The 15,548-nt window shown below is 40.5% G+C and overlaps 1 protein-coding gene across 1 annotated transcript in view; it reads left to right on the forward strand.

Annotated features, from left to right (window-relative positions):
• LOC135711100 (gamma-1-syntrophin-like) overlaps nucleotides 1-13,747 on the forward strand; it is a gene marked incomplete at its 3' end in the record, with an annotated part of 197,425 nt that extends 183,678 nt beyond the window's left edge. Inside the window, exons 5-6 of the mRNA XM_065233840.1 lie at nucleotides 12,803-12,929; nucleotides 13,475-13,747. Coding sequence (XP_065089912.1) covers nucleotides 12,803-12,929; nucleotides 13,475-13,747 — 400 coding nt within the window. The remainder of the gene's footprint in view (nucleotides 1-12,802; nucleotides 12,930-13,474) is intronic.
• Between the last annotated feature and the right edge of the window lie 1,801 nt (nucleotides 13,748-15,548).

Below are 15,548 nucleotides of genomic sequence, written 5' to 3' on the forward strand. Positions count from 1 at the left end.
GTTTATACCCGAGTAGCACACTTTCATCACAATTAGTTACAGCAACTTGTTTATAACTGAAATAAGTCGTATATAAGTTTCTACAATTGATTTGTGACAAGCGTGCTACTAGGGTATTCAGCAAGACAACGACCCCAAGCATACCGCTCACAAAACCTGTGCTTACTTCCGTGCCTCACGTGTTCAACTATTGGAATGGCCGGCCCAAAGCCCTGACTTGAATCGCATTGGAAACTTATGATCTATTTTGGATCAGAATGTTGACAAAGGAGATGTAACAAACCGTTAAAAACTGTATGAAGACCTGGAAAAGGCCTGGATGGAAGTTAACCCTCAACACATCAAAAACCTTTTGTTGAAAGTATGCCAAGACACTTGCAAGCCGTCATTGAAGCTTAAGGTGGTCTTACTAAGTATTACTTTTAAGAATAAGCATTAACAATGTTGAATTTATTGTCAGCCGTACTTTATTTTGACCACTCAGAAAATAATTAATGTTGTTATCAAATAGGTAACCACTCCCATGAGCATATTCCGAAAGTAAATCTATAATGGTAACTTCGTTCGAACACTTTAAAAAACTGTTTTTATTGAGAAAATCGGGAAAACATGTCATTATCAGAGGTGCGCACTTTATTTTGACCAGTACTGTATCTATTTTAGTGAATTGATTTCTAGGTAGCTTAAATATTGTTCCAAAAAATATGAGCAACTATTTCAAAGGAACAAACAAACAGCACTCTCCGATTTGAATGCGTTCATATGTCTTTGGATTAGAAGATCATGAAGTTTCCAAATGTCGAGAGGCCATTCCTACTTAAGATTTATCTTTCAAAATTGTGTGTTTGTGTGTTTTTAAACATCCATTATTAAAAAAAAATCATTAATGAATGTGTCTATCCTATTTGTATGAATAAAAACTAAATACTGGTACACTTGGCTCAACACTCTTTGCTAAACACCGCCATGATAGAAAGAAAGAACACCCACAACTAGATTCTAATAAAACTACAATCTAGGTTGCATTCATTTCCAATTACCCACCCGGGCAAGTAATCTAAATTGCTTCATCTGACCTGCCTCGATTTCAATTAATGAAACCTCGTATTTCGCATCATCCTCCCTCTCCGAGCTCAGCACCTACAGTGAACAAGAGTCATGCTGACTGACAGGTTTTTTCACTTGACCGACTCCATCCCGTCTGACGATGTGCTCGAAAATTATCTTCCACTGTCAGCCCTACACTGTTCCTGCTGTGCACACTCGTCTTTTTCGCTTACATTCACTTTCCTTGTACGACATACTAGAACCAACATCATGCAAAAACGGAAAAATCTGGATTTTCCTCCCTCCATCCCACTTCAAACTCAGCCGGAAGTGTTTTAAGGTATACATACTTATTGGGGACTCCCTTAGCTCAGTCAGTAAATCCGCAGCTATTAAGCAAATCAATGCTGAAAGTGGTTGGGTTCGACTCTTGGTCCAGTCCTAGAAATTTTTGTATTGATAAATTTCTTGTCTTCCCTGAGCATAGAATAATATAATTGTACATGCCACACAATTATGCTAATGCAAAAATTGTACAGGCTTAGAAAGCTCTCAATTAACAACTGTGCTCGAAGAACACAACATTGAGAGGTGGTGTTAAGTCCCAGTGTTTACGTAATAAAGCCAAAAGAAGAAGAAGATGCTTCATTTGCTCCTCTGCTTCGGCTTCTGCTAAGGATGGGTGGAGATGGTGGTGGTGGTGGTGGTTGTGATATGAAGGGATTGAGTGTGCTGTACCTTGTTAACTTAATTAAATCCACACATACAAAAAACCCAACACATTCCATCAATCCCAAGGAACCTGGCTGTAGAGCTAAATGAAATCAAACACAAAAAGGTATCATTGAGAGCTCAGCTCGTATTCTGGGAAAGCCACATTTTCAAATACATACAAACATCAAGAAACCATTCAAAATCGCACACATCCCGTGGTAAAACGTTGAACAACAACGACTCTTGTTGAAGCTATGGTAAGTGTGCCAGTTTTTCGGCCCTAGTGGTCCTCTAATTGGCCCTATCTTAAATTTATCATTTTTCCATGCTTTGCCAAATTTATTTCAATACAAGGTTAGAACACATTTTTTTTTTGCTATATAGGGGAAATAGTTCTTATGTTCACAAAAAAAAGTATTGAGAAATCCATATTTTTCATGTAAACTTTTTGTCAAGGTAAAAACGTGTAAATCTACATAATTTAACATGGAAACTCACTGACTTGCATGTAAACTTACATGCCAAGCTTGTACATTTAAATGATTGAACCAGTTACATCCCTAGTAGCACGCTTGTCACAAATCGGTTGTGGCAACTTCTATACAACTTATATCAGTCATAAACAAGTTACTGCAACTTATTGTGACGGACATGTGCTACTCGGGATACTAAAAGATGTAAAATTTCATTACATGCTCCATTTTTTATTGTTTGAAACAGATTACGTCGCATGTGATCTTCATTATTTTTAGTGACATTTAGGCCCATCGATAAAATTCTCATTTTCTTCAATTTTTCTTAGAACAATGCGTCTTCTGGACAATACAATGGTTGCCAGTTAACAAACGGCAAAAAAATGCTTTCTTTCGAAATTTATGTATGAGCTTAACATTAGGGACACTTAAATCGACATTAGGGGCATTAACTTTACATACGTAAATAAAGCCATGGTAATTTCATTTCTAATTTGATTTAGACCCTAGGGTCAAAAACTTCCCGGGTTGCGATAGATTAATCTATGACGAACTTCAACCACGCAACTTCGAAGTCGTAGCACTGCAGGAACTTTGCTGGACGGGACAAAAGGTATGGAAAAGCGGGCATCGAGCGGCTACTTTCTACCAGAGCTGTGGCACCACCAACGAGCTGGGAACCGGCTTTGTAGTGCTGGGTAAGATGCGCCAACGCGTGATTGGTTGGCAGCCGATCAACGCGAGGATGTGCAAGTTGAGGATTAAGGGCCGTTTCTTCAACTACAGCATCATCAACGTGCACTGCCCACACGAAGGGAGACCCGACGACGAGAAAGAAGCGTTCTATGCGCAGCTGGAGCAGGTGTACGACGGCTGTTCGCAACGGGACGTCAAAATCGTCATCGGCGACATGAACGCTCAGGTAGGACGGGAGGCAATGTATAGACCGGCAATCGGGCCAAACAGCCTGCATGCCGTATCGAACGACAACGGCCAACGATGCGTGAACTTTGCAGCCTCCCGGGGTATGGTAGTTCGAAGTACCTTTTTCCCCCGCAAGGATATCCACAAAGCCACCTGGAGATCACCTGACCAACACACAGAAAACCAAATCGATCACGTTCTAATCGACGGGAAATTCTTCTCCGACATTATCAACGTCCGCACGTACCGCAGTGCGAACATAGATTCGGACCACTACCTAGTTGCAGTATGCATGCGCTCAAAACTCTCGACGGTGCATAACACACGTCGAAGTCGAACGCCACGACCCAACATTAAGCAACTACGGGACACCGGAGCTGCCCAGGACTACGCGCAGCAGCTGGAAGTTGCACTACCCACGGAAGAGCAGCTTGGCGCAGCTTCTCTTGAAGATGGCTGGAGGGACATCCGTTCAGCCATAGGTAGTACTGCTGTAGCGGCACTAGGTACTGCAATCCCGGACCGAAGAAATGACTGGTTTGACGGCGAATGCAAACTGTTAGTAGAGGAGAAGAATGCAGCACGGGCGAGAATGCTGCAACACCGCACGAGATTGAATGTGGAGCGATACAGACAAGCGCGGAACAGACAAAACTCGGTTTTCCGAAGGAAGAAGCGTCAGCAGGAAGATCGAGATCGCGAGGCGATGGAAAATTTGTACCGCGTAAACGACACACGGAAGTTCTACGAGAAGCTAAATAGTTCGCGCAAAGGCTACGTGCCGCAAGCCGATATGTGCAAGGACTTGGACGGTAACCTTCTCACGAACGAGTGTGAGGTGATTGAGAGGTGGAAGCAGTACTATGATGAGCACCTCAACGGTGAAGCAGCAGAAAACGAAGGTGGCACGGCAACAGACCTTGGAGCACGCGCAGAAGACGACAGGCTACCGGCCCCTGATCTTCAAGAAGTTGAGGAGGAGATCGGTCGGCTGAAGAACAACAAAGCAACTGGTGTAGATCAACTACCAAGTGAGCTATTGAAATACGGTGGTGAAGCACTGGCTAGAGCGCTGCACTGGGTAATTGCCAAGATTTGGGAGGAGGAGATATTACCGGAGGAGTGGATGGAAGGTGTCGTATGCCCAATCTACAAAAAGGGCGACAAGTTGGATTGCTGCAACTACCGCGCGATCACACTGCTGAGCGCCGCCTACAAGGTACTCTCCCAAATTCTATGCCGCCGTCTGTCACCATATGCAAGAGAGTTCGTGGGGCAATACCAGGCGGGATTCATGGGTGCCCGCGCTACCACGGACCAAATTTTCGCGATTCGGCAGGTTCTGCAGAAATGCCGCGAATACAACGTGCCCACACATCATTTGTTCATCAATTTCAAATCCGCATACGACACAATCGATCGAGATCAGCTATGGCAGATTATGCACGAGTACGGATTTCCGGATAAACTGACGCGATTGGTCAAGGCGACGATGGATCGAGTGACGTGCGTTGTTCGAGTATCGGGGACACTCTCGAGTCCCTTTGAATCTCGAAGGGGGTTACGGCAGGGTGATGGACTTTCGTGTCTGCTGTTCAACATCGCGTTAGAAGGTGTGATCAGAAGAGCTGGGATAGACACGAGTGGCACGATATTCAGGAAGTCCATCCAGCTCCTTGGTTTCGCCGATGACATTGACATTATGGCACGGAACTTTGAGATGATGGCGGAAACGTACATCAGACTGAAGGCTGAAGCTAGACGGATTGGACTTGCCATCAACGCATCAAAGACAAAATATATGAAAGCAAGAGGTTCTAGGGAAGACAATGTTAGCCTCCCACCCCGAGTTCAGATTGACGGTGACGAAATCGAGGTGGTCGATGAGTTCGTGTATTTGGGCTCACTGGTGACCGCCGAAAATGATACCAGCAGAGAAATTCAAAGACGCATTATGGCAGGGAATCGTGCCTACTTTGGACTCCGGAGGACGCTCCGGTCGAATAAAATTCGCCGCCGCACGAAGTTGACTGTCTACAAGACGCTGATTAGACCGGTGGTCCTTTACGGCCACGAGACCTGGACTATGCTCGTGGAGGACCAACGCGCCCTTGGTGTTTTCGAACGGAAGGTGTTGCGTACCATCTACGGTGGAGTGCAGATGGATGACGAAACGTGGAGGAGGCGAATGAACCACGAATTGCACCAGCTGCTGGGAGAACCATCCATCGTCCACATTGCAAACATTGGGCGACTACGGTGGGCTGGGCACGTCGTAAGAATGCCGCACGACGACCCAGTGAAAATGGTTCTAGAAAGCGACCCAACAGGAACAAGAAGAAGAGGCGCGCAGCGGGCAAGGTGGATCGACCAAGTAGAAGGTGACCTGCGGACCCTTCGCAGACTACGAGGCTGGCGAACTGTGGCCATGGATCGAGTAGAGTGGAGACGACTTCTTCGGACAGCAGAGGACAACAAGGCCTTAGCCTGATTGGTAAGGTAAGTAAGTCAAAAACTGGAGCACTAATGCTAAAGCTGGCACACTTACCATACTTATATGGAATGGATGTAGGTAATGTGCCCGTCATTCTGCGGGTGGGTAGAAAGGACCAAGACTAGGTTACATCCCTAAGGATGCTTTTAAATTAATGCACATCGGTAGGGATGTGTGCGCTCTCGTTTAGAACACAAGTGTCCTTTGGTTTAATGGCTGCGCTCGTTGTCGTTACTTGAAAATGCATCATAGTTTTAAATTATATCAGACCACAATTGCGTACACGTGACGTCAAATCGCTAGACGATATATTGTTCCACTGCCTAATTTGTTCCACTGCCAACGCATGTGATTCATTAGTGGAATATGTAGCAGATTTTGATTATTTACACTAGAATATGTACGCAATGTTGATTTGAATGTTGACGTAGACTACGTCCTATGGGAAGGTAGCCAAGCAACACACATGTTCTATAACAGTTTATATAACCTTTGTGTGACTGGACTTGGTTGTAAAGAAGATTGTGTTTGTGTTACTTGGGTAAATCTAAAATCTAAAATGTCAACCGTTACGGAAAGGTGTTAGGTTTTGAATGCTTATATTTTTATTATTTATATATGAAATTAAAATCCAAATACACATGTCGGTGGGAAATTACGCTACGAATATGTCTAAATAAATACTTTTCCAGTTTTCAATAAAAAAAAATTAAAAATGTGCAAATTAAAAGTGGAAATGTTATCACTGTCTTCGTGAAATAAACCCGTGACTTTTACGTGACATATGTGAAAAAACGCGTGATTTTTCACAGTATTCCTGTAATTTACCATTTGGTTTCACATCATTATTCTTGAGCCTGAAATGCTATAAAAGAGCGCTGTTGTCGTGCCTCTGCTCATTTTCGCTACGGACGGCGTGGTGAGTGGTGCCAGCAGGAGCGAGTCATAGGTAAAAGGTGGATTTTTTCTCTCTAATATTGAGCAGTGTGTGGATCACCTTGACAACCAGCGATGGGGTGGAAAGGGACTCACATCTTCAACAAGCTTTTTTTGTATTAAGCTCCATCCGCACCTATTTACCCGATATCGTCGACCCGACTGGCGATGTTCTAAATTTACCTCACTCTCTCATTTCAAGTTGAACCATGATCCATTGATCGATTCTCTTCATCGACCTTCTCTTTCGTTAATTACTTGGGTATAGAGCCGTTTCTTGGCATGTTTGTCATATTAGAAGCTAGATAATAGCTACTTTCATCGATCTATGTGCTGAAAATAACTGGGCCGTGAGGATTCAAGTGAAAGTTGACGGAGAAAATCTGTCAATGTTTTTTTTCCTCTGTCCACTGTGACTTGCTATTGTAGTGTCGTTAGTTTAGTGCATGTTAACAGTTTATTCGTCAGGCAAAGTTTGGATTTCCTGTTTATAAGAGGATACATTTGGCTTGAATGCCCTCAATGTGATCTTTAAAATTTAATTTTTGGTCAAGTACTAATCCAAAATATTTCACTTGGTTTGACCAGGAAATTCGAACTCCGTTCATAGTGACTATGTGACTACTACTAGGTTTCAAAAAGGAAGCTCTAGGCTTATGTGGAAATATTATAAGTTGAGTTTTGGAAGCGTTGGGAGAAATTTTCCATTTTTGTAAATAAGCAGAGAAAATATCTAAAATTCTCTGCAGTCTGCTGCAAATAACACGAAGACTTTTTCCTTTAGCGGAAATGCCTATGTCATCAGCGAACAAAGATTTGTGGCAGCCCTGAGGTAAATCAGGGAGGTCCGAAGTGAAAATGTTATACAATACAGGCCCAAGAATGCAACCCAGAGTAACTCGTGCTCTAACAGGTTGTCGATCAGATTTGGAATTAAACTTGTAACTCTTAAGAGTTGATGAGTAGTTGAATGCCCATGGTGAAATCCAAACTGCTCATCTGCAAAAATTGAGTTCGTATTGATGTGAAGCATCATTCTATTTAAAATTATTTTTTTCAGTAAGTTTACTTATTGAATAAAGCAAACTTATTGGACGGTAGCTAGAAGCTTCACATGGATTTTTATGCGGCTTCAAAATTGGAACAACTTTTGAATTTTTCCATTTATCAGGATGGAAACATCTGTTAAATAATTTTACCAAGAAAGACAAGGTACTCTCTGAGAGTTTTTTTATGAGGATAAAGAAAATTCCATCATCACCTGGAGCTTTTATATTATGAAACTTTTTAGTTATAGATCTTACTTCGTCCAAATCAGTTCCCCAGGTATCTTCAAAAATAATTTCCCTAGAGAAAACATTCACATAATCACGAGCAATCTGATTCTCAATAGGACTAGTAAGATCCAAACTGAAATTATGGGAACTCTCGAATTGCTTGGCAAGTTTCTGGTTAGCTTTTTCTAAGTTTGGAACTCGGGTCTAATTTAGAAACATTATTTTCAAAAGTTTTGTTCCTCAAGGCAGAGAATAGCTTTTTAATTTGTTTTGCAAATCCCGCCAGATAACTTTCATGGCAGGATCGAGTGTTCTTTGATATTGTCTCCTACGGACATTTTTAAGACGGATCAAAAGCTGAAGATCATCGTCTATTATCATTGAATCGAATTTAACCTCGCATTTTGGTACTGAGGCAGCTCTTGCTTCAACTATAGAAGTAGTCAGAGATTCAAGAGCATAATTAATTTCATCTTTGGTTTGCAAAGGAATGTTTGGATCGAAGTTATATTCCATAAATGTTCGATATTGCTCGCAATCAGCTCTATGGTAATTGAAAGTAGAGCTGTTGGGATTACAAATTATTTTTTGAGAAATTTCAAAAGTCACTGGAAGGTGATCAGAATCGAAGTCAGCATGGCAATTGGCAATTGGCTACAAATTTGACATGAATCAGTTACGACCAAATCAATAGTTGAGGGATTTCTTGCTGAAGAAAAGCATGTTGGCCTGTTTGAATATTCAATAGTGTAATAACCTGTTTTGCGGTGTTTTGCATTAAAATCACCAATAATGAAGAATTTAGACCTATGACGGGTAATTTTCTGCAGGTCACCCTTGAGAAAATTCTTTTGCTGGCCTACGCATTGGAATGGCAAATAGGCAGCTATAAAAATAAGTTCTCCACATTTTATTTCAACAGAAACTTCCAAAGTTTCAAAATCTTTGGTTTCAAATGAAGAAAGAATTTTATGTTTAATTCGTCTATGAACAATGATGGCAACGCCACAACAGGCTCCATCAAGACGATCATTTCTATAAATGAAATAATTTGCGTCCCTTTTAACCTTATGGTCAGGTTTAAGGAACGTTTCAGTTATGACGGCAATATGCACGTTATGAACTCTTAAAAAGTTAAATAGCTCATCTTCATTATCTCCAATTTAAAATATTTAATGATTTAAAATCCATTACTGAATTTCAAAGTCATGACAATATTGTTCGCAAATTTTACTCCAGTTTGAATAGCATCAAACATGGAGTTAGATTTAAGCATATCAGAAATCATGTCAATTAATGATTTCTGCAAAAAATCTATTATAGGAGCAGTAATGCTTCCTAAGTCAAAATTTTAAAAATTTCCGCTAGAATAACGTTGGCTAGTATTTTGATTTCTACTCTCTGCAATAGCAGCATAGGTAGCTCCATTAACTCGCTGAACATTGTTAGCAGCGAGGGGAGTAGGTACAGATGAAACATTTGAAGCAGGGGTGATATTTGTACCTACGGGTACGAATGTAGAATTTGTTCCTCGCTGACCGTTGTTAACAGCAGAGGAATTTGTACCTGGTCGGAAACTTAGAGCGTTACCTACCCGGCCCTTCGAACGAGATTGTAGGATCGCTTTGCGAGTCTTACATTCCCAAATATTGGATTTGTGGTTTTCACCACAATTTGAACATTTAAATTTCTTAGGATCTTCCTTCACAGAAAAGTCGTCGTTTGCGTGAGAGAAATCACCACAATTCATGCATTTAGCTGGCATGTAGCAATTTTTAGTTCCGTGACCCCATCCCTGGCACTTACGGCACTGAGTGAGGTTTTGGAAATTTCCTCCAGTCTTCCTGAAGTGTTCCCACTTCACTCAGACATGGAGCATAAGGGTAGCTTTTTCTAAGGCCTTAAGGTTGTTTAGTTCACTATACTTGAAGTGAACGAAATAAAAATTATTAGAAATCCCGTTGCGCGAATCGCCAGGACGGGATTTCATTTTCATTTTGATTACTTGGAGTGACACAACTCCAAGTAATTTTGCCAGTTCATCTTTGATCTGATCCAGGGATTCACCACTGGGCAGCCCTTTCATGACAACCTTGAACACACGTTCTGTTTTGGTGTCGTAAGTAAAAAAAAATGTGCTGCTTCTCAGTAAGATACTTGAGAAGACATTTAAATCCGTCCAAGGTTTCAGCCAATACACGGCATTCACCCCAACGTTCAATTTGTAGAGAAAACTTAACTTTCATGAAGTTCAAAAGTTCCATGCGAAGAGCGTGATTATCACAATAGGGGGAATCTTTTCCTTCTTGGCATTAAGCTGGGAAAGTTTAATAGATTTTTTCCTGGATGATGAATCATTCTCATTATTATTATTTATTATTATTATCTCTATTTAGGAGATTTTCAGCCGCAGGCTGGTTCATCTCCGGAAAGGATCATTCTCATCATGCGTGAGCAAATCAAATTGATTGCTCAAATTAATTTCATCAGAAGGGGGATCAAAAGTTTGCCCTTTTCTTTTGCACTTAGGCGCCATGGCGGCAGTAAATTTTTATCCAAATCAACTTCCAAGCAGATTACTATCAGAATCTGAAGGATCGAAAAGGAATTTTCCAAATCGATATCCAAGAAGGATTACCTCGGGTAGGGTCCAAATAAGGATAGAAGAGGAATGAGAGTTGAACAAGGTAGGAATTGTACAGGCTGAGCACTGAAAAGTGCTGTTTAAATTTGTTGTAGCTTTAGGTAGTAGTAACACTTCCTTCAGCAAAAAGCAAATAGATCCGCACGGCAAGAGAGCACGATGCGGACTGAAATAAAACCATGATTTCGGTGTTAACAAGCCAATTATGCAATTGGTACGATACTTCTGTTAAAAATCTGAACCCGAACGAAGTCAATAAGAACGTGTGAAGCACCCAATATTCTCATAAACATACGAGGCGCTCGGACCGAATCAATTTTTATCTTCATCCAATAGGCCGAAGTGAATTCACTTGCGTGACAATGGCGTTTCAATGCGTTAGGCCGAGTTTAGAATCCGTAGGCCGAGTTTGGGGTCAAGAAGCTTTATCAAATCTCACGATACGTACGTAGAGTTAAATAAATTTGGAAGGCAACTGTAGTGAGAAAATTCCATTTTGTCAAAACATCCGTTCGAAAAATAGAGGAAAAGGGCGGGTTGTGCTTCGTGGGCCCAAAATAAGATCTAAGCCCTATATCATAAGCCTTGAATTCAAACAGAATTTGTTTGTGATCAGATAAATAACTTTCGTTTGATACATGCCAATTTATTAATCGATTAGAATGTATTGAACTACAAAGAATAAGCTCCAAAACAAATTTTTCTTATCACATTCCCAAATGTCGGGGAATTCCCCTTGTTACATATATCAACATTATGCTGTGAAATGAAATCAAATAAAGACTCACCTCAATACCATATTTAGGTTGCCAGTTATGCTAATATCCCTGAATTTGGTATTCATAAGTTATTTTCTCCTGCTGTGTGTTTTTGTTCGTATGTACTGTAAATTCTAAGCAAGCACCCAGTGAAATGATACTTCAGCATTGTTCTCAACCAATTTGTGATAGGGGAATTTACGTATTCTCGGCAACCTAAGCAGCGACGTTCTTTCTATAGCCTTTTTCTCTAAGGAACGCACACATATGCAGTATTGGTTTGTTTACAATCTTTTGCTGCCAGCTGCTCTAACAATTTCAGTCGAAAGAATTGTCAAAAACTGTTTTGAAACGCTTTTACAAAGCCCCAATCTTCTCTAGTGAGAGCGAGTATTGTCGGCAACCAGTTTTTCTTCGGCAACCGTTCCATTTAAACTGCATGTAAATCTGCTGTTCTATTTTCGGCAACTCGAAATCAGCTACAATTTGTAGTGCGTGTGTTGCATTTCAAGAAAACCTTGCTAGATTGCTTTTTCTCAGTGGTAAAAATATATTCAAATTGAAGCTGAAAGCATAAAGAATCGTTTGTCTGCATTCAGCGAAGTGTTTTCGTAAGAAAATCCAGTGAAAATAGTGTTTCAATTTGGGTTGCCGGAAATAGTCTGTCATGCCGAAGCCTTCATTTCCCCTACATAAAAAATAATTTCCTGCGATTCTGTTTAAGTCTGTATGATATGACAAGTATTGTAATGACTGCAGGGGAGCTGATTTTCTGCAACAGTAATACCCAGATTTGGTGGATGTGCATCTTATGCTGCAAAATTATGAACAATATTCGGAAAACTGATATTATGCGTAATGAACGGGCACAATTTGATAGCGAGCCTGAAGCGAGCCCCAATTATCTACAAAAAATACTAATCTCCGGATCTGGCATTTCAACAGTCGATTTTTAGGTTTTCATGTGGCAAAAACAAAACACAACAAAACTACGAGAAAAGGAGGAAAGGTCGGATGAATTGAAAATGTTCTCTCCTGCACAATTTAAATTAGTATCCTTACCCTTGGGGTTTATGCAAAGGATTTCTGCTACAGCCACGGAAGACATAAAGGATACAGTTGCCATTCGAAAGAGGGAATTCGTGTATGAGATAAACTTTTTAGTTAGCTAACTTAGCTTCGTTATTGCGGGGTCAAAAAAATCCCTACACAAATGAAAGGCCCTTGAGGGAACATTCAAAACGATTTTCCAGGTTAAATTGTTGGTCCGGGTTGGGGAAATCATCCTCTCAAAATAGGTCACCTAGAAAAACAGATCTGCATGAATGGAACATCCGGATGCTAGTAGAAGAGGAATATTTCTCTGTTATGAATATTTGAAGAATTTTAAAATATTAAACATCCTTTCGCTAGGGCGCCATAAACAGAAGCAGTAATTATAACGTTACAGTGTACACAACAAAGGATACTCATTTTAGCGGCGTTTTTTCTCTGTCCATGGTGAATCATCATCTTTTTTTTTATTTATTTTACAGGTCAACGGTGAATACATCACAGCATGCCCACACGATGATGCGGTGAACATCCTCCGGAACGCTGGTGACATCGTAGTCCTAACAGTCAAACATTACCGAGCGGCAACGCCATTCCTGCAGAAGCAACGTGAGTATACCCAATTCAAAACGTGAAAAATGTCGACGAATCAAGCTTTTTTGCTTATTAGCAAAATTCCTCGAAGAAAGCTTGAGTTTAATCCTCAAGAAAGCAGTACAAAAAAGGGATTAACAAAAACTGTCATCCCATATCGACCACATCTGAGCCGAGCAACAACATTCCAGCAAATCCCCAAATTCCCCAATCCATCTTGTCATCCTACAGATGACAACCATTCTGCCAACCACAGGCCTGAACCAGATGCCGTATTTCCATTCCACAGGATTTATTTTATGACACGTTTCCATTTTTCTTGTTTCATTTTCCGCAATTCTTTTGACATCGTGCACCACCACCTGCCTGTTGTGACCATTGTGTATGGTTTCCTGCGACCTGTTCTGGTTTTCAACTTCATCAACATCAACGCGGTTCGGTTCCGGATAATTTCATCATTGTTGTTTGCATTGTATCCCCTACCCGGGCTTGGGGGTCTATCATCATCATCATCATCGTCACCGGTGACAACGATCGACGTGGAAACTCGCGGACCACAGTGAGTAGAGAGACTCCCGAGTCGGACAACGATGCAACATGCGCCGAGCTGAAGGCGGACGAGGTTTGGAAATCGGCAAACAACAGCAGACCAGTTTCCATCAGCTCCGAGCCGGAAAATCGATGGATTGATTTAGTGTCGGGTGAGTGGAGAAATGTTTCATTTTTGAGGTTTTGCTGTTCTCTATCGGGCTTCCTGCTGCAAGCCCTCGGTTCACCGGAACTGGTCCAAAAGCATAATCTATCTCGGCTGGGAAAAGTGCAGGGTTCAAACTGTAATACCGTGTTTCTAAATTGTATAATGCCCAACAAACAATTCAGAGCAGAAAATAAGCATATCTATCGAATAAATGCCCACATGTGTGCTGAAGAAACCCGAGCAGGAACGAATATCTCGATACCTTAAATTGGTATGGATGAGCCTGTCATAAGAGGTAAACTACCAAAAAATAATATCAAAATAATGTTCCCACGATACCATTCCAATACCAAATTATGTTAATGCAATACCAAAACTATACAACAATGGAATTTTTTGGTATTTTACCTCTTATGTCATGCTGATCAACACCAAATTTTGGTATCGGATCAGAATTATGTATTCATTAGTTATCTTCTCCTGCTTGGGAAGCTTATGTTCATTGCTGTTATCTGAATAATTTGCTTATTAAATGTTATTATGTTGTCGATCTGACTGGCTCGATATTTGAAGTTTGATCTAAATTATAAATCGAATAGATATGTGCAACTTGGCACCAAAATCAGTTAACTACTTAACTTATTAGATGTCTAAATAATGGTTGCTAGCTCCGTTATTTGATTGCATTGTTCCAAAACAATATGCTGATTATCGATATTTATAGTCAACTTATATGCTCATATATCACTTTGCAGTAGCGTAGCAAATAGGGGGGATCAAACGGTAGTGACGTAGTAAATAAGAAAATCTCCCAGAGCCTTGAAAAAAAAAGTATAAAAATGTCTTTTAAAATGTGATTTAACTTTTGCACTATTGTACACAGTCAACACTGTGTTACTCTATCTTTCAATAACTCGATGGAAATCCACACGGTAAATTAATCAGACTCATATTTGAATCCCGTTAAAACGTCGCAAAGACGTAGTAAATCTTTACTCAAATATGACTAAATATCACTCAAATATGAGCGAAATTGACTCATATTTAAGAAGAGCTTGGAGTGGGTTGGTTTATTTCCTTTAAATTTTGTTATTATTGCTTATTGACAAATCTTAAACGAGTAACTGAGGGTTTAAAACGGGTAGCGGTGAATTTCGACAAAAACATTACTAAACCATTGATTTCGAAGTTTAGAAGTTTTGGCCTCAATCAACATTGCTTAATAGAGATCAAGGAAACGTATACTCGAGACTCTTCAGCATGCTACCTAAAACCACACATCGTAGCATGCATACCTGTTTGAGACTGAATATAGGTACCTCGTTAGGTAAATTGTGACATGGCAGTGGATACCTGCTGATTTTTAGTACCTATTGATTAGTATATAACTCGTATATAAAATATGGATTCTTCAGTGGTGTTGAGTACTTGGCACTGATGAAGTCTGCAAGTAGTAGACGAAATACGTGCATCTGGCAAAAGATAAGCAATTATAACGGAATTTAAAGGAAATAAACCAACCCATTCAAAGCTCTTCATAAAGGTATTCCGTTAAGAGGTTCGACAAATTTAAAGGATTCATATTTAAGTAAAAATTTACTTATTATATGAATGACCTACGTTTTAGCGAATTTGACTCAACTCAATTTGAGGGACTCAAATACGAGTCGGATTGATTTGCCGTGCAGTCTAAGTCGACCACTTTTCCCATACAAATTTCCTGAATTTATCTCCGTAACTCGATGCTTCCTTCAATATCGGGAAAGTTGACTATGCAATTTGGAAGCTCCTTTTGGCTTACCCCAGCTACCTAATGACTTGCCCAGAATGTGTCTTCTAAGTTTCCTTAACCTTGCTTTGAAAGTTTGCTCCGACTTGCACCGAAAGAAATTTGACCGGGGGCTTTTCCTGAATTATCTGGAAGCTTTTTTGAACTT

Source organism: Ochlerotatus camptorhynchus, unplaced genomic scaffold, assembly GCF_037179485.1.
Source record: "Ochlerotatus camptorhynchus isolate MF236.1 unplaced genomic scaffold, CSIRO-AGI_Acam_v1.1 ptg000419l, whole genome shotgun sequence".
NCBI lineage: Eukaryota > Metazoa > Arthropoda > Insecta > Diptera > Culicidae > Ochlerotatus > Ochlerotatus camptorhynchus.